The sequence below is a fragment of the Heloderma suspectum genome, chromosome 1 (assembly GCF_057233095.1).
Source record: "Heloderma suspectum isolate Gila_16-S chromosome 1, 16-S_ref, whole genome shotgun sequence".
Classification (NCBI taxonomy): domain Eukaryota; kingdom Metazoa; phylum Chordata; class Lepidosauria; order Squamata; family Helodermatidae; genus Heloderma; species Heloderma suspectum.
Genome location: NC_139458.1, coordinates 132,870,744 through 132,892,046, shown reverse-complemented (window position 1 = coordinate 132,892,046; position 21,303 = coordinate 132,870,744). Strand labels below are relative to the sequence as shown.

The window sequence follows — 21,303 nt, the reverse complement described above, 5'->3', positions numbered from 1 at the left end:
AAGACCTTAATGATATGGGGTGGGATACAAATGTTTTAAATAAATAAATGCCCACACAAACCATTCAGCTCATTGACGCATCATAGATTCAGTAACAGGTCAGGCATATGTACCTCGGGATCGAGCAAGGGCACTGGCAGTACCAGCTGGAGACATGTGCCACCTCTGTATGGTCCAAAATTTCACTGTTCAAAGTCTGTTAGGATTGATGGATGCCACCACAGTGGTGGTTCCTTTTGCTCATCTTTGTATGAGGACGTTGCAGAATTGGTTTGTCAGGGCAATCGACCTCAGACACAAAGCCCAGCGAGTTCACCCGAGGTGATCTCTACACTCCAATAGTGGACTATGCTGGATCACCTCCTTGTGGGGGCGCCCTTCAAACAGCCTTCGTCACCCAAGATGATCATGACTGATGCCTTGCTCACAGGATGTGGTGCAAATTGTGGTTCCCTCACAGTACAGGGTGTTTGGATGAGAGCCGAGACCTCCAACCACATCAATTTTCTAGAGCTACTAGGTGTCAAGAAGGCATTGATAGCCTTCAGCATCAACATTTGGAACCACATGTAAAGACAGTGTCAGACAACATGACCATAATTTTTTACTTAAGCAAGGCAGGACTCGTTCAATCCCTCAGATCAATTTGGCAATCTGCATTTTCAAGTGGTGTATCCCTCATGGGATTGGATTGATCACCATCCACGTTGCTGCCACAGACAAGATCCTAGTGGACTGGCTCAGTTGGTCTTACCAGGTGTCTCACGAGTGGCAGTTAGACCCGCATATTCTGAACATGGTTTTTCGCTGATGGAGAACAGGATGGAGGATCTTGGTGCCTGAGATCATGGACCACAGTGGGATCTGTTACTTCCCCTTCTGAAGTAGACACCATCTGTATTGGTTTTATCATTGGCACCGACAGCCCAGACTGCACCAGAATCAGTGAATACATCATTGGAAGCAGTGTAGGTATATGCTGAGGCACTTTTGCCTCTGGTTCATTCAGCCATTTAGAATCCCTCTTATTTTTATTTTTCTTCTGGGGATCAGAAGATTTCGGTGTTCGTGACTTTTCTGATAGCTTTGTTAGCCACCATGAATGCCAGGGATTGACCTGGAGTGTGTGTGTGTGTGTGTGGTCATTATGGCCCGTGCTTGGAGCTGAAGCAGAAGGTGATGCTAAAACCACTGGTTGTGCCTCTTTTGAAGTGCCAGGATCAAACTGTTCTCTCATAGGCAGCTGGACTGGAGCCATGGAGGCCTTGAGAGCCTCTACTGCCTCTAAAGCCCTTTTCCACAAGATTGCCCACAGTCTATCAGAACGGTTACAACAGGCTTGTTTCGTAAACAACTGACAATAAGGGCAAGTATCGCCAATATGTCCCTCAATGAAAGAAAACAGGCAAAAGGAATGCCCATTTGTTGGTGGGAGCTTGCTACCGCAGTGCACACATTTCCTGAAGGGCGCCTTCAGGGCCATGCACCTTAAGGCAATCAGAAATCACAAAGATTGCGAAGCAAAGTAAATGCACAAATGAATATAACAGAGAGAAGAATGATAGCAGAAAAAGATAAAGACAGAATAAAACACCTCAGCAAGTTCAAATCACTGATTTACAATGAGAGAATTTCCTCACAAGGCTGCCACAATGTCAGTTGACAAAGAACTGAGGGAATAGGCAGGAACCCATTAGGGACATGTGCACTGGGATGGTGGGGAGGGTTTCGGCCAAACATGCCTCAGCTATAGAAGTTTCTGAACTGAGCCTCTGCACAGACACAGAGCCCATATGTGTGATGCACAGAGACCACGAAGAAGAACTTCTTGTTATTTATCAGCAGGTTAGCGTCTTCTATACCAAAATGAATAAGATTAATTAATATCTTTGGTACACTTTTGGGTAATACCATTATTCACCAAAATCTGAATTAATACCTGTAGGTAGCATGAAGACATACAACAGAAGGAGCTTTGGGAGTCAGAGGAAGACTGTACCCAAGACCTGGATCTAGTTATGAGTGTATTTCACTGGGGAGGCAGCTTAGGGAATTTGGCCTGAAGTAAAACAAGTCATGTAGTAGACTTGTAGAAGCAACAGTGTCTCTTGCATCCTTATGAATGGTCAGTAATCAGTATTTGGAAAACACCAAAGTTGATATTAGTATTCCCTTATGTACAAAATGTCCCTTTAGTAAAATGTTTTAATAATTCAGCTGGTCTCTAGTGTTGGTGCCCATCTGACGCCTAAGCCTCTTATACCAGCTCCGAGGAGGTTCTAAAGTATTCTAGCGGAACTGTGCCAGCAGAAAAGGTCAGTTTGGGGAACTCTGAGTTTTAGTGGCAGAGAGTTCCATAAGCCCTGAAATATAAGCATTTGCTATAAATAAGAAACCCCACGGGTGGGATTGCCCAGTGAAAAAGCAATTTCCCTATAAGTGGTGGCAGTTCTGTAGAGAGGAAATCCCCCATAATAGTGTTGGAAATGCTTATTGTAAATGGATATGTTTAATGTCATCTCCTTCTGTAAAAAAAAATATTTCCAAGACTCATGCCAAACATGCTCTTCCTAGTCCTTGTGAGGTGCAATTCATCTCCCGCCAGGAGTCTTTCATCATGGAAGCATTGTCAATGGCCCAAGAAACCTTTCCTGATGACATCATCTGCATAGCCAGTCATTCACTTCTAGGATTCTTCTCAACCAAGGCCACAACTTTCAACAGGAAGGAGTGACAAACCCACCAGCTTCAGCTTCCAACTGAGAGCCTCGTTCTCAGTAGCAATATATTCAAGGCTGTGTCTATCTGGCAGTATTATTTGTTTGCACATGGCAGGACATTAGCGAAAAAGGCAATCTCCTGGGGGGAGATGCCGTTGCCATCTCTGAATTCCTGCTCTCTTCCTTCCCCAACTGAGCACTGTCTGAGCTGGCTGTACAAGTGAAGCAGCAGATTGGGGGAGCAGCAGAGCAAGCCTCCACTTCCCTGTGTCTTTCTCTCACTCACAGGGGATGAGGGGAAACAGCCAGGAGGACGCCAGGCAGCCAGGAAGCATCGATGTCTTCCTCACTCCTGCTCGCCCACTCGCTCACTGCATCTGCGCCATCAAGGTTCGGAGGGAGAAGTAACAGGACTGAGCAAGCAGCAGTTGCACTGTGAGGGGAGGAGGACTCAGGGGTGGAAAGAGCTGCAGCAGCTTCCACAGCTCTGCTTGAGAGACCCGATTCAGTGCAGAGTGAGCCGTGGAGTGCCTGTGCTGGGGGTGGGGTGGGGGAGGCAGGAGCAGGTCAGGCACAGCTGAGCTTGTTCCCCGTCTCATCTTTTTCTGCTCTCTAGCAGCAAGCACTTTCCTTCTCCAGTCCTAAAGAGCTATCAGCAACCACCCCTACCCCCGACATCTTCCTTCCTTCCCTTCTCTTGGAAATCACAATGTGTCTGTCCTGTTGTGGGTTTGTCTGAGACACTCCTGGTTCATGTCTACCACAGAGTGAGTAGGGATTGGGAGCAGATGTGGGTGGATGCTGAACAATTCCCACCCTGTGCTTAGAGATGTGAAGGTCTGGGGGAAAAAAACCCGGGAAAAATGGGAAAACACACAGTTTTTTTGTTTTTTCCCCCCAAAATTGGAAAACTTGAACAGCTTTGGACTATGAAATATTTTCTTTTAGAAGTTAAGACAAGGTGTTTATATATTGTTACCCCACCTTTACTCCCCCCCCGCCAAATTGATTCCTAAAAACTATGTCATAACAACACTTTTATAGAAAGACAAGAGATTTAAAACATCTGGGAATAATGAAGCAATGAAAATTATTTTTTTAATCCTTGCTGTAAGATTCCCAGCATAGTTATTTCTTCCATTCCTTATTAAAATTATTGATCTGATGTATCTTTTACTCAGTTTCCCAACATGTGAGTAGAGTCGCCATATCATAATATGAAGAAAAACATGCATTCTTGAGAGTCTGGGTTTTGTTCTACAGAGTCCTGTGTTTCTGGGCTTGTTCTGGTTAGATGCTGTAGCAGTCAATTCATGTAGTTCTAATCTAAAACCCACACATGAAAAAAACCCCACTGTAGGTTATCTTGCCACTGTCACAACATGCAACAGGACAGCATTTGGTTTAGCCCACCTGTTTCTTTAAAAAAAAAAACAACTTTGGGGCTTGGGTCTATAGAACTCACTGCCAGTTTTTAATACAGTTGTCAATGAGACCTCACCACTAGGAAATGCTGTCTCAGCTATAACACTTTTTAATTGCTACCACTAGAATAAACCCTCTCTACTTAAAAGAAACCCAGTAGCCTGGTTCCTATGGCATAGGATTGAGACTATGACTAGAGACAACCTTTCAAAATGAACAAAAAATAAGATGTTCATTAATGGAAATCATTTACAAAAGTGAATATAATGTCACTCTTCAAATAATAGGTTGAGATTGCTTACGGTTCTAAAATTAAACATGGCTGCTTACCATTCCTAATAGGTGGAAGAGTCTTTCCCAGCTAAATAAAACCTCAATAGCTTTTCCTTCAGACCAGATTTCCCTAAGCTCCACCCCACAAACAGGAACAGGTTTAGGAATTTCCCTAAATGTCCTTACAAACAGGAACAGACGCTGCTCTTCTGTCTTCCTCTACCCCCAATTCTTCCTGCTTCTTCTGGTTTCTAGGATGATTCTGATTTTTCAGGGACTACTTGCTGAAGTTTCCTCTGGTCAGACATAAAATAGGAACCTAAAATATGTTATGTATAACTTGATTTGCTCATAAAATTAATCATTTTGGCATATTAAATTTAAAAACTATAGCTTATTCAGACAATAATTAAAATTTACTGAGGTTCTTTTAAAGCTTTTTAAATATAATGATAATTTATGAGCAAACCAAGTTATACATAATATACAAAGTCTGAGTGATGTTCGTAAAGCAGCTTTCCCAAACCTGGTGCCCTCCAGATACTTTGGACTACAATGTCCAGCATTCCTGAACATTGGCCAACTACATCTAAGGCGGGGGGATTATAACTGCAAATAATATTTAATAGAGTTCAGTTATTACTAATACATTAAAACAATTCTATACTGTTTAAAAACCCTGCCTATTATCTCAGTGGCTTCACACTCTTTGATGCAGAACACTGAAAAGTAAGAACAGGTTTTATTTTTTACTGAGCTTTTTTTTTTTTTTTACTGAGAAATTGGGTTGAATGCTTACTTAGGCTTCTCCATACATTCCTACATGTAAAATCGGTCGACACCTTTAAAATGAAAGCAGAAAATTCTGCTTTCCACCCTCCACCCCCACCTAGCACTGTGGCTACAGCTCCTCTTAGGGTTCAATTTATGCACCAGCAATGCTACAACCATTTTAAGGAGAGAGAGAGAGAGAGAAGATGGTAATTCCAAAACTGGAACAGTTTTGACAGAGGGTAAATTTGTATTAAAACATGAACTCCTGAGGTGGTGGAATGTATAGGTTGAACGTAGTCAGAGCTGCAACTGGAAAAAAATATGTCACCAGTCAGTGCTTCCACTGTTCCAGTATTCAAGGACTGAAGGGTTGTCTTGATCACTTTTGCATCTTGATGCAATAGAGTTACCCACTGAGTTTATATTGAGAAAAAAGTCTGCAATGATATGTTTAAATACACTTTTTAAAGGAAATCCTCATTCCTCACTCATGTTGGTGCATTTATTTCTGTATGTAGACTTCGGTGCAGATGTTCAATAGATAATTGTGAAAATTTATTTGCCTTCAGGCTTCATTTGCCCAGTCTGTTCATAAATGCATGTGGGAATATGGCTGTGCAGTGATGCTGATAAATGTTGTAAGGCCAAAGAAAGTAACAACAGAAGAAACAGATATCCCAGGAAACGTTGAATGCATTCTATGCTGTTCAGGAAGAAACAGCAGTCATGGGGGATGACAAAATTGTACCTTGCCAAGGGCGGCAAAGTACCTTGAGATGGCCCTGCCACATGGGTCAGCAGAGAGAGATCATGGGTAGTGGGCCTGATGAGTCTCGGCAAGCTCTCTGCCACATCTTGCCGGCATGCAGCGCACCTTCTGGGATGACTTCTCAGGACAGCACACTGCTGCCTCCACCTCTCTCAGAAGGGAGTCACCAACTACAATCTCACATCTTCTCCTCAGGGCAGCTGCAGGTTTCCTTCCATCCACCAAGGGATTTTGAATCCTCCTTCATCTCTGTGGAGCCTGGAGCCGATTGTTCCACTGGTGCAGAATGATGGAAGGCCCTGGAAACTGTTGCACAGCCCCAAAGACACAGAATTCTTCCTGATTATCTTGCATGCAAAGTTCTTCTATGTGCCCACCTCCTTCATCTGATTTTCTTTTTTTCCCATAGCAATTGCCTATCCCTGTTGTCCTTCCAGAAGTCCTTCCCATGTTCTGTCCAGAATGTCTTCATTTTCTCGGATGAGCCAAAGCACAGAGAGGCATGCCTCAGGCTCTTGTACCTTCTCTTCCAGGAGGGCTACCAGCATGCACTTGCTGCAGATGTGCTGTGGCACATTCTTCTTGGTCAGAACAACAAACACAGCATAGACTTTGCAGGCCTTCACAGCAGCTCCCTTGCTGGTAATGCTGCTTAGTTCTCTGTTGGTGGTGCTGTGGCCTTCCTGGGCTTCCCCTCAAACTTCCCAGCTAAGCGTCCACATAAAACTCCCTGTTTACTGCTCCTTTTCACTCACTCTGGATTGTGACTGGCAGGCTACTGAGAGGGCTGTGCTGGACTTGACCCCATGTAGCTCATCCCAAAGATTACTGAATGCTAATTTGGAAACTCTTGAAGGGATCCTTTGACTGCTTGATTTTAATGCTTGAGGGGTGCAATGACAGCTCTCCTTTGCCTACTACTGCCTCCCTGCCCCCAAGGGAGGAAAAACTCATCTTGGGGAAGAGGGGCTGGATAGCAGGCAGAACCAATGGGAGAGGCACAACAGTGGTGGAAAACAATGCTCACAGTGTATTTTCCTGTCAAAGGAGAAGCTCAACAGGGTTCTCATTGGTGAAAAAACATGCTCAGAGTGTCATTTCCCACTGGGGATTATGGGACTTGTAGTCCAGCTCCATCATTCCTGGCAGAAAAAGCTGCTCAGAGCATCATTTCCAAATGGAGGTGAGGTCAACGGCCTCTCCTCTCCTCTCCTCTCCTCTCTCATCACCATTACTCATTCTGTTTTCCCCAAGGTGAGTTATTTTTAAACTTGGAAAGGGGGTGGGGTAACAGGAAGGGGAGGGCAAGGTGGGGGAGAGCAAAATGGGGGTAGGGCTGCTCAAGATGGGCATGCCTGCCTCAACTCAGCTCACTTGAGCTTCAGCAGGGACGCTGGCATAGTCCAGAAGCCCTGCTCTGAACGCTCACTTCATCCCTACTAAGGATGCTCTGTGAACATGGTGCTTTTGATCTTCCTCGGGGATCACAGAACTCTTTTCTCTCAGGCTGAACTCATGGGCAGCAGAATTAACAATACAGCACAAGATGCGTTTTTCCCAGTTAAGGCTACATCCTTCATTTTCTGTTTGCAGATACTCACTTGAGATGCTGCAAGGTGCAGTTACGATGTTTTAAACTTTCACACAATGAGATGACTCCAGAATCTCCCAGTTTATTCGAGCTTAAATTCAGGTGTTCTAGAGACTGGTTGATACTGAGAACAGAGGCAAGATCCCCACAGCATGCTCCTGTCAGAGAACAGCCCTGCAAACTAATGCAAACAGGAAGACATAGAAGCACAGATACACAATATAAGTTCACAGACTTACTTCCCCCCTTCTTTTTTTCATTTCAGTACCAAACCCCCTCTGTTGTCCTTCTCTCCACTAGGGTCTCTGAGGGATCTGTTCTTTTCTGGGAAGCTTGAAATAACACTTCAAAATGAGGTGTTTCAATTTGTCAATATTTCGGGGAAACAGATGTGAGCTCCCAGCTGACATGAATGCCTGGAAATATCCCTTCCCACCTCAGACCATGGGATATTATGTTTTCATATGTGTACCTGACTGACAATATTCCATTTCTCTCTCCACCAAAGCTTCCAGACAAGGCTTTGGTCCCACACTAACCTGCCACATTCACAGAATTTTCCAGAAGTCTTCCACTCATAACCATCCCATATTTTCCTGCCACATGACTGTTAGGATAACGTGGTTAAGGGTATCAAAAACTACAGAGAGATTGAGAAGAAGTAACAGGGTTGCACTCCTCCTGTCCCTCTCCCTAAGAAGGTCATCCAGCAGGATGCCCACAGCTGATTCCCTTTTGTAACCAGACCTGAACCCAGACTGGAATGGATCAAGGTAAACAGTTTCATCCAAGAACGTCTGCAGCTGTATCACCACTACCATTTTGAGCACCTTGCTCAGAAATGGGGTATTTGTGACTGGATGATAGTCAGTAGAGATCTCTGGATTCAAGGGGGGTTTCTTCAGGAGTGGCCACACCACTGCTTCCCTCAAGGCTGTGTGGGCCACTCCATCATGCAATAATGCATTCACCACTCCCACAATCGTTCTGGCTAATCCCCCATGGCAAGCTCAAACAAGCAATGATGGGCAAGGGTCAAGACAGCATGTGATGGGTCCAACAGATGCAAGCATCTTGTCCTCCTCCTCTGGTTTCAAAAACTGAAACTGATCCCACAAAACATGGATGTTTCTTATTCTAAACAGACACTGTAGTTTCCTGAAGAGGCAAGATGAGCCCTAGTTAAGCAGTAGGGAGAGGGCTACAATAGTCATGATGGGAACAAAGCTCTGGTGACTTACCTTAGCTTGTCCAGTCTACAATCTGGATTCTTTAGGCTCTCACACAGCAGCTTCATTCCTTTGCCTTCTATGTAATTGAAAGATAGATCCAACACTTTCAGACTCTTGTTTCCACTTAGAACTTTTGCAAAATCACCACAAGAAGCTCCTCTCCAACAGCACTCCCACAACCTGCAGGGAACAGTTACAAAAGTCAACAGTGACAGAGAAGTTATGAATAGAGCTTCAAAAGAAATGAACCAAATTATGTTTAAAATGATGATGAATTTGATCATTTGTTAAACTAAAGCTTCCTGTCTTCGGTTAGGTTTCCACATTAAAAAACAAACACCTGAGTCTTACCAAGCTTAGGTGTTTGTTGTAGTCCATACTGATTTCTGTGTGTGTGTGTGTGTGTGTGTGTGTGTGTGTGTAAGGGAGGAGTAGTGGAATGGAACATGCATACACCAAATAATTCAAGGAACCAAAGAGCTTTCAGTTTAACATCTCATGTCAAGGGCTTCCCATGTTCATTTGGGTTCCAAAATGCTGGAAAATTACAGCTCTTACGGACCATGCCCCTAACAGACATGTCATTTATTTCTTTATTATTATTATTATTATTATTATTATTATTATTATTATTATTATTATTATCCCACCTTTTTCCCAATACTGGGACTCAAGGCGGCCTTACAATGTTGAAACTGCTACAATTAAAACCTATAAACAGAAATAAATACAACTGTACAAAAGTTAAAAATATATTTAAATCATCAATATTAAAATTGTAAAAATATTAAAACATTAAAAGACAACCAGAACAACAAAAATGGTATCCACACGTCACATTTTCACAGGTCTGGACTAGTTATCCCCAAAGGCCTGCTGGAGCAAAAACGTTTTTGCATGCCTATGAAAACATATCAAGGAGGGTGCCACTCTCATCTCCCGGGGAAGGGAGTTCCAGAGCAGAGCCTTGGGGCAGCCACCGAGAAGGCCCTCTCCCGCGTTCCCACCAGGTGTGCCTGTGATGATGGTGAGATGGTGAGAAGAGCCTCCCCTGAAGATCTCACGGCATGAGTAGGCTCATAAGGGAGAATACGGTCTTTCAGATAACCTGGACCCGAGCCGTATAGGGCTTTATAGGACATGACCAGCACTTTGAATTGTGCCCGGAAACAGACTGGGAGCCAGTGAAGCTGTTTTAACAGGGGAGTTGTATGCTCCCTGTAACCAGCCCCAGTCAGCAGTCTGGCAGCAGCTCTTTGAACCAGCTGAAGTTTCCAAACACTCTTCTAAGGCAGTCCCACGTAGAGCGCGTTACGGTAACCCAAACGGGATGCAACTAAGGCATGTGTCACTGTGGCCAAGTCAGACATCTCAAGGAATGGGCGCAGCTGGCGCACTCGCTTTAACTGTGCAAATGCACTCCTGGCCACCGCTGAAACCTGGGCATCCAGGCTCAGGCCTGAATCCAGAAGTACACCCAAGCTGTGAACCTGTGTCTTCAGGGGGAGTGTAACCCCATCCAGCACAAGCTGTATCCCTATTCCCTGATCTACATTTCGACTGACCAGGAGTACCTCTGTCTTGTCTGGATTAAGCTTCAATTTGTTTGCCCTCATCTAGTCCATTACTGCCGACAAACACCAGTTCAGCACCCCAACAGCTTCCTTGGAATTAGATGGAAAGGAAAAGTAGAGTCGGGTGTCATCAGCGTACTGGTGACACCGAACCCCAAAACTCTGGACAACCTCTCCCAGTGGTTTCATGTATATGTTAAATAGCATGGGGGACAAAACAAACCCTGAGGGACCCCACAAGCCAATGGCCAGGGAGTCGAACAGGAGTCCCCCAGCACCACCTTCTGGGTCCACCTCTCCAAGAAGGAATGGAGCCACTGTAAAACAGTGCCTCCAAGTCCCATCCCAGCGAGGTGGCCCAGAAGGACACCATGGTAGATGGTATCGAAAGCCACTGAGAGGTCCAGCAGAACCAACAGGGACACACTCCCTCTGTCTAGTTCCTGGCGTAGGTCATCCACCAAGGCGAACAAAGCTGTTTCTGTCCCATAACTGGGTCTGAAGTCAGATTGAAATGGACCTAGATAATCTGTCTCATCCAGGAATCTCCAGAGTTGGGAGGCCACCACGTGCTCCAATATCTTGCCCAGAAATGGAATATTGGAGACTGGCCGATAATTATCCAATATAGTGGGGTTCAGGGAGGGCTTTTTTAGCAAAGGTCTCACCGCTGCCTCCTTCAAGCAGGCTGGAACTCTGCCTTGCCTAAGGGAGGCATTAACCACTCCCCTTACCTACTTGGTCAGTCTACCTCTGGCTGCTTTTATGAGCCAGGAAGGGCAAGGATCTAGAACACACGTGGTGGCTCTCACCTCTCCAAGGATCCTGTCCACATCCTCAGTCTGTACAATTGAAAAGTATCCAACAACACTGGACAAGCAGGTGCCAAAGTTACATCCACTGGGTCTGTAGCAACTATAGTGTCCAAATCAGAGCGGATCCGAGCTATTTTTTCTGCAAAGTGCTGAGCAAATTGTTCACAGCGGGCTGTCGTGGGGTTTAAATTATCTTCTTGTGGGCTCGCATGTAACAGACCTCTAACCACTTGAAACAGCTCTGCTGGACGGCTCTTTGCAGACGCAATAGTGGCAGAAGAAAAATATTTTCTTTGCTGCCTGTATTGCCACAGAGTAGGCCTTCAAATAGCCTCTAGCCCGTGTTCAATCAGATTCACTCCGAGTTTTCTGCCAACGTCGCTCCAGTCGTCTTCTCACTCGTTTCATCACTGCCAGCTCCCTAGAAAACTAAGGTGCTGGTGCGGCTCCACTTCGTGAGAGAGGACGCTCAGGAGCGATTGTGTCCATGGACCCGGTCATTTCTCCATTCCAGAGATCGGCCGGGGCTTCGACAGAATCACCTGCCGAGGCAACAGGAAAATCCTCAAGAGCCATCAGGAAACCATTCGGATCCATCAGCCTCCTGGGGTGGACCAGCTTAATCGGCCCTCCACCCCTGCAGAGATTCCGAGTGCCAGCAAGTCTAAACCCCACCAGGTAGTGATCTGTCCATGACAACGGAACTATAGAGAGTTCCTCCACTCTCAGATCACTATCACCCCATCCAGCAAAGAAAACGAGGTCCAGAGTGTGCCCAGCTGCATGGGTGGGGCCAGATACCTTCTGGGACAGACCCACGGTTGTCACGACGGACATGAAGTCCTGAGCTGCTCCTGACAGGGCAGCCTCAGCCTGGATGTTGAAATCCCCCAGCAGAACAAGCCGAGGGGTCTCCAACACCAACCCTGAGACTACCCCAGCTAGCTCAGGAAGGGAGACTGTTGAGCAGCAGGGTGGACAGTACACCAACGGAATCCCTATTCTGTCCTGGGCACCCACCTTCAAATACACACACTCGAACCCAGCAGACTGCGGGATAGGGCACCTGGTAAGGGGGATCAAATCACGATAGACCACTGCCACTCCACCTCCCTGCCCCCCAGGTCTTGCCTGCTGCTGAACAGAGAACCTTGGAGGGCAGAGCTGAGAGAGATTAACCCCCCCCCCCCAGCTTCATCCAGCCAGGTCTCTGTAATACAAGCCAGGTCAGTGCACTCATCCAGGATCAAGTCCTGGATAGCAGTTGTTTTACCATTCAGTGACCTGGCATTCAGCAACAGCAGTTTCAACCCAGGGGGTCTGTTGCCAGGGCCATCCAGATTATTTGAACTGGGGGACAATTTAGGGACAGTCAGCACCCTACTGTTACACACTCTGCCTTTAGAGTGTGACTTTCTCCCCCCTCCATATCTCCCTATGCTCTGTAGAACTGTAATGGCCGTTCTCTGGCTCCCAACACCTCCCCCTTCATTGAAAAACACATATTTAATGCAGGCAGTCCAGCAGGCCACACTGAGGAAAACAGTCCCCTTCCCTCCTTTAAAGCAGGGGGACAGGCCCTCACCCTCATGCTCCCCCGAAGTGGCTCCCCCAAAGGGGCAACCCCCTTTGATGTCGCCCCTTTGGCGGTGACACCCACCGGCAGCGGTCCCGCCCCCACCGGGCCTGGGTTTTATGCCCCAGCTCCCTCAGGTGTTGCAGCTGGGAGTGGGGTGGTGCTTGGCTGGACCTGGGTCTGCAAGGAGGCAGAGTAGAAGTCACCCAGGTGGAGGTACAGCTTCAGCAAGGCAGCAGCAGCAAGAGCGCCAGATCCCACCTGCCTTGCAGTACTGAAGGGCTTCCTCTCCTTGCAGCAACGATGGCATTAATTAGGCAGTATGGATATTATATGGTATCCTGTACTGTGGTTAATTCCACTTTCACCACTACCTTGGAGTTGGATGTCTGTCAGGGGCAGAGTGGTGGACCTAAGTCCCAGGTTTGGCAGTATACTGGAGAGACAGATGGAGTCTATGCAACTGAAGCTACCATAAGTGAAGCTCCCATTCTACATTACATGTACTCAACTGGCAACCAATAGAATCCATACAGAATAACAGAGCTGGAAGGTACCTTGAAGTTCATCCAATCCAACCCCCTGCTACAGGTAAAGCATTTGAAAGCACTTTTCCCCTTAGCCAATTAAGTGAGAGAAGGGACAGGATGGAGATAAATGTTGTGCTAATGCCAGCATGACGCTGCACGTGGAGGTAGCACATGTTGTGTACCCCATATTTGGAGAAGCATTCTGGCAATCATTTCAGTGTCAGCTCTGTGGTATGCAAACCCTGAACAAAAATTACCTTTGAACTTGTGCAGAGTGGAATTTCTTCCTAAATCACTAGTTTGGGGAGTAGGTTTTCAGATGAGATAGTGTACCTTCCTTGCAGGTTCTGACCCCCAGAATGGTTATTTTTGAAAAAGAGCATTTAAGAATACAAAACCAATTTTGGTGTACTGCTGTTTAATTTCTCGCACTGTTTCATGAAGAAGGAATGTGCATATGTCAACTGCATTTTGCCCATTCTGTGGGCAATGTGCAATATGCACATTCTCTTGTCAATGTGCATAGTCTCCAACAGTCTTTGAGGCCTGTGCATATCTCGACACTGGTTTGTGCATTCTCTGGGCAAAATGCATACTCTCCAAGAAGCACTGGAGAATATGCATACTTCCATATAAACCATCCTGGACATAATTGGTGCACCTGGCCATGACCTCGGTAACCTAGGTAACTAGAGTAACTAGCCTGCAATTCCAACACACCAAAGCACTAGAGCACTCTTTCAAGCCTCCAGAATTGCCCTGTACTCCCTTTTCACCAGTGGGAGTAATTAGCCTCCCTTTCCCCATTGAGAGCTGTCATTATGTGCTTCTCTGATGTTTGCCTGATGTTGGGTTGATTCGCTTCGCTGATTTTGTGCTAATTCGCCTCTCCAGTGTTGCATTATTTTGCTTCTTTGGGTGATTGTCTGATCCTTGCATTACTTAGCTGCTTCTCTTTGCATTGCTTCACTTCCCTGATGCTTACAGTAAAAATGGTTTGGAAACTGTAACTCTGCAACTGTTTGCTGGAATGGGGTGAAATTGGGCTGGTGTGGTGCTCTCAGGGAGAACCTTCAGATGTTGCACTGGAGAATCATGGATGTTGGCTTCTTCATGCAAAAGTGCACACACTGGGGAAAGGGGGGGGAGCACTAACTCCATGACAGTTTGCTGGAATGGGGCAAAATTGGGGTGGTGGGCCGCTCTAACTCCCTAACTGTTTGCTGGAATGGAGCTTATTTGCGCTGGCGGGGTACTCCCCTCATGAGGAGCAAGTATCTAGCCTGCCTTTTTAGTGCAGTTTCTAGCTTTCAGAATTGTGAATTAGTCACTCTCCATTCATAACAATGTAGTAGTAGGGGGCAGCCTGGACAGGAGTGGGAAACAAGCCTCACTCATTGATTGAGCAACCCCTGCTGGGTTGATGACATTCAGTTGTACTCCCCCCACCCAGAAGTATCAAGTGCTGTGTGACCTGTGAAAACTGGATTTTAGGTACAGTCCGCTTTTCTTGCTTCGTGTGTCCCTGACAGGCAACAGCCGATTCCATGAAAATCCAGATAATACTCCAACATGCTTCTCATTCCATTGTCATGAAGATCCCCCCAAAGTAAAGTATAAAGACGAAGACCCATTAGAAGCAAGACTTGGACCTTGAACTGGCCCATCAACAGCACGTGGCCAGCAGACTGAGCAAGGCGCACAGGTCATCTGGTCACAGTCTTGCACACTACCGTGAGATGTACTCTAGTTCTAGCTAAACTATAACAATTATTTCTAAATTTGCATCTGTATATAAAAATCAACACATGCAAATATTACACAAATCAGTGTCCTCTTGTTTTGGCATTTCACAAATAGCCACCCTACTTTCTGAAGACAGAAATGCAGCACCATTGCCACACTCCACTTCTGTTGCTCAAATGGCACAGGAAAGGCGTGGATCAGGGTGTCGTGCAGCCTTTCCAAGGGCAGCAATGCAACAAGAACACAAGAACACAGGAAGAACACAATCCCTGCTTTTCCTTTCCACGCAGTGAGAAATGGTTGGAGCCTCATTCTGATTCATTACCTTCAAAAAGGGGAAGGCACCAAGAGGAGCAAGTGCACAGCAACTCAGTTGCCTCCCCATCCAGCTTGCCCCTCTAGTCACATGCCTAGCAGGCTAGAGCTGAAAGTCCGCCACTGGGGAGAGGTTATAGAAGAGGAGGAAGAAGAACAGAGACAGTGAAGGAAGCAGAAAGAGGACAACAGAAAGACTGGAGAGAACTGGGAAAGCATTCTGCACAGCGTTTCTTTCAAAATCAGCTGAAGAAGGACAAATGATCGATTTTGAAGGAGAGACAATGTGGGGTAGTGGGCAGAGTGTTGGACTTGGAAAAAGTGACACCAAGGTTCAAATCCCTGCCCACCTATGAAGTTCACTGAGTGACCTTGGGCCAGTCATTTTCTCTCAGCCTCTCCTATGCTATAGGGCTGTTGAGAAGATAAACAGGGAGATGTGTCAGCCATCTTGTCATGCCCGAAAATGGTCCAGAAATTTCAGCTAGTCCAAAATAGGGCAGCAAGATTGTTAACAGGGACTGACCAACGAGATCACATTACACCAGTACTTTGCCAGCTGCACTGGCTGCCAGTTCATTTCCGGGCCCGATTCAAAGTGCTGGTATTAACATTCAAAGCCCAAATGGCTTGGGGCCAGGTTATCTGAAGGATCACCTCGTCCCCTATGTGTCTGCTTGGATCCTAAGATCATCTTCGGGGTCCTTCTCTGTGTGCCCTTGCCAAAGGAAGTGAGGCGGGTGGCTACCAGGAAGAGGGCCTTTTCTACTGTGGCACCCCGGCTGTGGAATGAGCTCCCTAGAGAGGTTCGCCTGGCACCTATGTTGTACTCCTTCCAGTGCCAGGTGAAGACCTTTTTATTCTCGCGGTATTTTAGCATTTTCGCTTCCTAGTCATTTAGCTCTGGTGTTTTAAACCAGTCGAAGCAGTCAAGCTGTGGAACTGATTCCAGGTACTAGAGGATGAGACTGGAGGACGGCCTGCAGAGGAAGAATCACAGGGGAACCTGCATGAGAGTAAGCAAGAGGCTGAAGATCAGTCAAGCAGAGGCAATGAAACCCAGGACTACAACAAGAAGAAGAGAAGAGTGGTAGTAGTGGGAAACTCCTTGCTGCGTGGGATCGAAACCCAAGTATGTCATGAAGACCTGTGGACTCGCCAGGTATGTTGTCTCCTGGGAGGACAGATTAGAGATGTGACTGAAAGGTTGCCTGCACTCATAAAGCCCACTGACAGATATCCCTTTCTTCTCATCCATGCAGGAACAAATGATAATGCCAAGCGGAGCTACGAAGAAATCACATCAGACTTTGAAGCTTTGGGAAGGAAACTCAAGAACTTTGGGGCCCAGATAGTTTTCTCATCCATCCTTCCAGCAGATAGAAGAGGGATAGATAGGGAAAGAAAAATACTCTGGGTGAATGACTGGCTATGAAGGTGGTGCCGACATGAGCGATTTGGATTCTGGGACCATGGCCTATACTTCCTGGAAGATGGGCAAGGGACGGATTGCACCTCACAAAGGATGGGAAGAATGTGTTTGACCACAGCATGAAGAACATCAACAGGAGAACTTTAAACTGAATCCTATGGGGAAGGGAGATGTTAAGCTGGGGGTAACAATGGACCAAGGCTCATGCACCACAACAGAGAGAACAGCTCTAATAGCGACCAATAATAGTCTTCAGACACATGTAGGAAGAAAGCCAGACTATGAAGCACATCATCTTTGATGTCTATATACTAATGCCCAGAGTATGGGAAACAAACAGAACGAACTTGAATTCTTAGTACAAGAAGGAAATTATGACTTGATGGGTATAATTGAGACTTGGTGGGATGACTCTCATGACTGGAATACAGCAATTGAAGGATATCACTTGTTCAAAAAGAACAGGAGGAACAGAAAGGGAGGTGGGGTTGCACCGTATGTGAAAAATACATATCTCTGCACAGAAATACTGGAGGATGAGCTTGGTAGCCCCATTGAGAGCATCTGGATCAAAATAAATGGAGCAAAGAATAAAAGGAACCTGGTGGTCGGAGTCTACTACCGGCCACCCAATCAAGGAGAAAATGAGGATGAAACTTTTGAAAAGCAAATAGCCAATGTTTCAAGGAAGCATGATGTAGTAGTAATGGAGGACTTCAATTCCCCGATATTTGTTGGGAGACAAATTCTGCAAAACATGGCCCCTCCAGGAAATTCCTGACTTGTGTGGCGGATAACTTCCTCCTACAGAAAGCAGAGGAAGGAACTAGAGGATCGGCTATCCTTGACCTGATCCTAACCAACAGAGATGACTTAGTGGATAAAGTAGCAGTTACGGGAAGTCTGGGGGAAAGCGATCATGTTGTACTTGAGTTCTTGGTTCTAAGGTTCTAAGGGAAGCAAAAGCCAAGTGTAGCGAAACACGTACCCTGGATTTTAGGAAAGCTGATTTTAATAAAAATAAATGAGTTCAAATCTCCAGGGCCAGATGAACTGCATCCTAGAGTCATAAAGGAACTGGCAGAAGAACTCTCAGAACTGCTATTCTCTTTTAGCAATCATGGAGGACGGGTGAAATGCCAGATGACTGGAAGAGGGCTAATGTTGTCCCTATCTTCAAAAAGGGTAAAAAGGAGGAACCTGGGAACTACAGACCAGTCAGTGTGACATCAATCCCTGGGAAAATTCTGGAGCAGATGATAAAGCAATCCATCTGTAAGCACCTTGAAAACAATGCAGTGGTTACTCGAGGCCAACATGGATTTGTCAAGAACAAATCCGAATCTCATTTTTTGATCAAGTAACCTCCCTTTTGGACCGTGGGAATGTTGTAGACATCATATACCTTGACTTCAGCGAAGCTTTCGACAAAGTGCCCCATGATATCCTGATGAGCAAACTAGCTCAAAGTGGGCTAGATGAAACAACTCTCAGGTGGATCCACAGTTGGCTACAGGATCGGACAAATTGGGGAGAAGTAACAAGTGGGGTACCGCAGGGCTCAGTCCTGGGCCCAGTGATCTTCAACATTTTTATTAATGACTTGGAGAAGGAGGTGCAGGGAATGCTGATCACATTTGCAGATGACACCAAATTGGGCGGGATAGCTAATACTTTGGAAGACAGAAACAAAATTCAAAATGATCTTGATAGACTGGAGCGCTGGGCAGGAAACAACAGAATGACATTTAATAGGGATAAATGCCAAGTTCTGCACCTAGGAAAAAGAAACCAAATGCACACTTACAAGATGGGCGATACGTGGCTCAACAACACTACAAGCGAGAAAGATCTTGGAATTGTTGTCGATCACAAGCTGAATATGAGCCAACAATGTGATGCTGCTGCAAAAAAGGCAAATGCTCTTGTGGGCTGCATTAATAGAAGCATGGCTTCCAAATCCCGGGAAGTACTAGTTCCCCTCTACTCAGCACTGGTTAGGCCTCATCTGGAGTACTGTGTCCAGTTCTGGGCACCACACTTTAAGAAGGATGCAGACAAACTGGAGAGGGTTCAGAGGAGGGCAACCAAGATGATCAGGGAACTGGAAACAAAGCCCTATGAGGAGAGACTGAAAGAACTGGGCATGTTTAGCCTTGAGAAGAGAAGACTGAGGGGAGATATGATAGCGCTCTTCAAGTACTTGAAAGGTTGTCACAAAAAGGAAGGCCAGGATCTCTTCTCGATCATCCCAGAGTGCAGGACACGGAAGAATGGGCTCAAGTTACAGGAAGCCAGATTCCGGCTGAATATCAGGAAAAAATTCCTGACTGTTAGAGCAATACAATAATGGAACCAATTACCCAGGGAGATGGTGGGCTTTCCCACACTGGAGGCATTCAAGACAAGGCTGGACAGCCATCTGTCAGGGATGCTCTGACTTGAATTCCTACACTGAGCAGGGGGTTGGACTCGATGGCCTTGTAGGCTCCTTCCAACCCTACTATTCTATGATTCTATGAAATCTGTATTTTAAATCTCTGCATTGCTGCTAGGTTTTACTCCGGTTCTACTGCTATTTTGTGGTTTTAATTAATTAATTATATTTCATTTCTATACCGCCCAATAGCCGGAGCTCTCTGGGCAGTTCACAATAATTAGTTTTAAGCTCTTATATTTTATGTTTGTTATGCTGTGCTTGTGGTTTTAATTTTTGTGAACCGCCCAGAGACCTTCAGCTATTGGGTGGTATAGAAACAAACAAATGCCCCCGCTGGAGGAATCCTCCTCAGAGGAAGAGCTAGGGGCTCCAGAAGCCCAGGCCAAGGACCACCACCAGACCCACAGGAGACAGAGCCCTTGGGGGAGGTGGTTGCAGGGCCATCCCTGTCTGGGGAAAGAGACACTGCCTCAGAGGGCAGGGCACCCCCTGAGCCCCCGGAGCGTCGTCGCCTCAAGCGACAGGCTAGTAGGGCTCCTATGCAAAGGAGCGCTTGTCTCCGGAAAAGGTCTCCTCAGGAGAAAGTGACTACTCAGGAGTAAGGCTCTAGAAAGGGACCTCTGATTACTGCAGCTGAACTCCAGGTGGGGTCCAGCAGGCTTTGGGCTTAAAAGCCTTCACTGCAAATCCAGCCAGGCTTGGAACAACTTTGTCCATCTGCTGCGCACCTTGCCTCCTGAACCATGCCCTGTGACTGATGCTCTGTTTCCTGACCCTTTGGACTGCCTAATAACCCTGCTTCTAGACAGCATAACATGTTGTTGTTGTTCAGTCATTCAGTCGTGTCCGACTCTTCGTGACACCATGGACCACAGCACGCCAGGCCTTCCTGTCCTGCGCTCTCTCCCAGAGCGTACTCAAGTTCATATTCATTGCATCGGTGATGCTATCTAGCCATCTCATCCTCTGCTGTCCCCTTCTCCATTTGCCTTCAGTCTTTCCCAGCATCAGGGTCTTTTCCAGAGAGTTTTCTCTTTGCATTATGTGGCCAAAAGATTTGAGCTTCAGCTTCAGTATCTGTCCTTCCAATGAGCAGTCAGGGTTGATTTCCTTTAGGATTGACTGATTGGACCTCCTTGCAGTCCAGGGGACTTGTAAGAGTCTTCTCCAGCACCACAGTTCGAAAGCATTGATTCTTCGGCGCTCAGCCTTCCTTATAGTCCAGCTCTCACAGCCATATGTTGCTACTGGGAAAACCATAGCTTTGATTATATGAACCTTTGTTGGCAAGGTAATGTCTCTGCTTCTTACTAACAGCATAACATACCTGACTGATTTACTGTGTTTGACTTCTTGTTTGTTATAGTGACCACTTCTGCTGTTGCCTGATCTTCTTTGTCTGACTGACAGCCTGTGTTCTGACTTCTGCCTGGATTTAGAGCACCTCTATTGCAGCCTGAACCCCACCAGATAACCAACTGTAGTGCTAGAGTCCATGCTGCCTCTGCAGTCACATTTTAACAGGCGCTATCACACATGGTGGCACCTGGCCGTGCCCATAGCGGGGGTGGCCCAGGGCACAAGCAGCCGTGAGCTGCAGCTCTATGCTCGCTTCTCTGCTGGCATGCAGTGGGTTGTTGCTGTCGCCAGTGTATTGGTGGGCTTGCGGCAGCCGCATCATTTGCTGCTAGGCAGATCTCAACCATAGAGACCTGCTGCTCAGCCATGAGCAGCTACTCCTTCTTTGGCTGTTTTTGCCTCAGTGTTCTATGGCAGCTGCCAATTAACCATGGAGGCTGTTCAGACATCATGTTAGGCCATAGTAGAGCCCACTAACCAACTTGCAGAAAGTGGTTAGTGAACATCTTTAGTCTGTGGTTCATAAACAACCACAGTTGGGAAAGACGCCTCTTCAGACATCATGCTAAGCCAACATGGTTAGCTTAAAACTCCTAACCATCATGGCTTAGAGTGATGTCTGAACAGGCCCCAAATTAAGACTTCTTTTTGCCAAGGTCTACAAATAAATGAAGAGAAGTTAAGAGAGCTGTGAATGACTGGATAAATTTTCTGAATAGTCAGGAGATAGGA

General features: G+C 46.3%; 1 protein-coding gene across 8 annotated transcripts in view; it reads right to left on the bottom strand.

Moving 5' to 3' along the window:
• LOC146357899 (NACHT, LRR and PYD domains-containing protein 12-like) overlaps positions 1–21,303 on the bottom strand; it is a 112,023-nt gene that overhangs the window by 55,509 nt on the left and 35,211 nt on the right. For all 8 annotated transcript variants that reach the window (XM_084834582.1, XM_084833696.1, XM_084832848.1 and 5 more), the window contains 2 exons: positions 8,794–8,964; positions 7,563–7,733 (listed from right to left, as the gene is read on the bottom strand). In XM_084834582.1, coding sequence (XP_084690708.1) covers positions 7,563–7,733; positions 8,794–8,964 — 342 coding nt within the window. The remainder of the gene's footprint in view (positions 1–7,562; positions 7,734–8,793; positions 8,965–21,303) is intronic.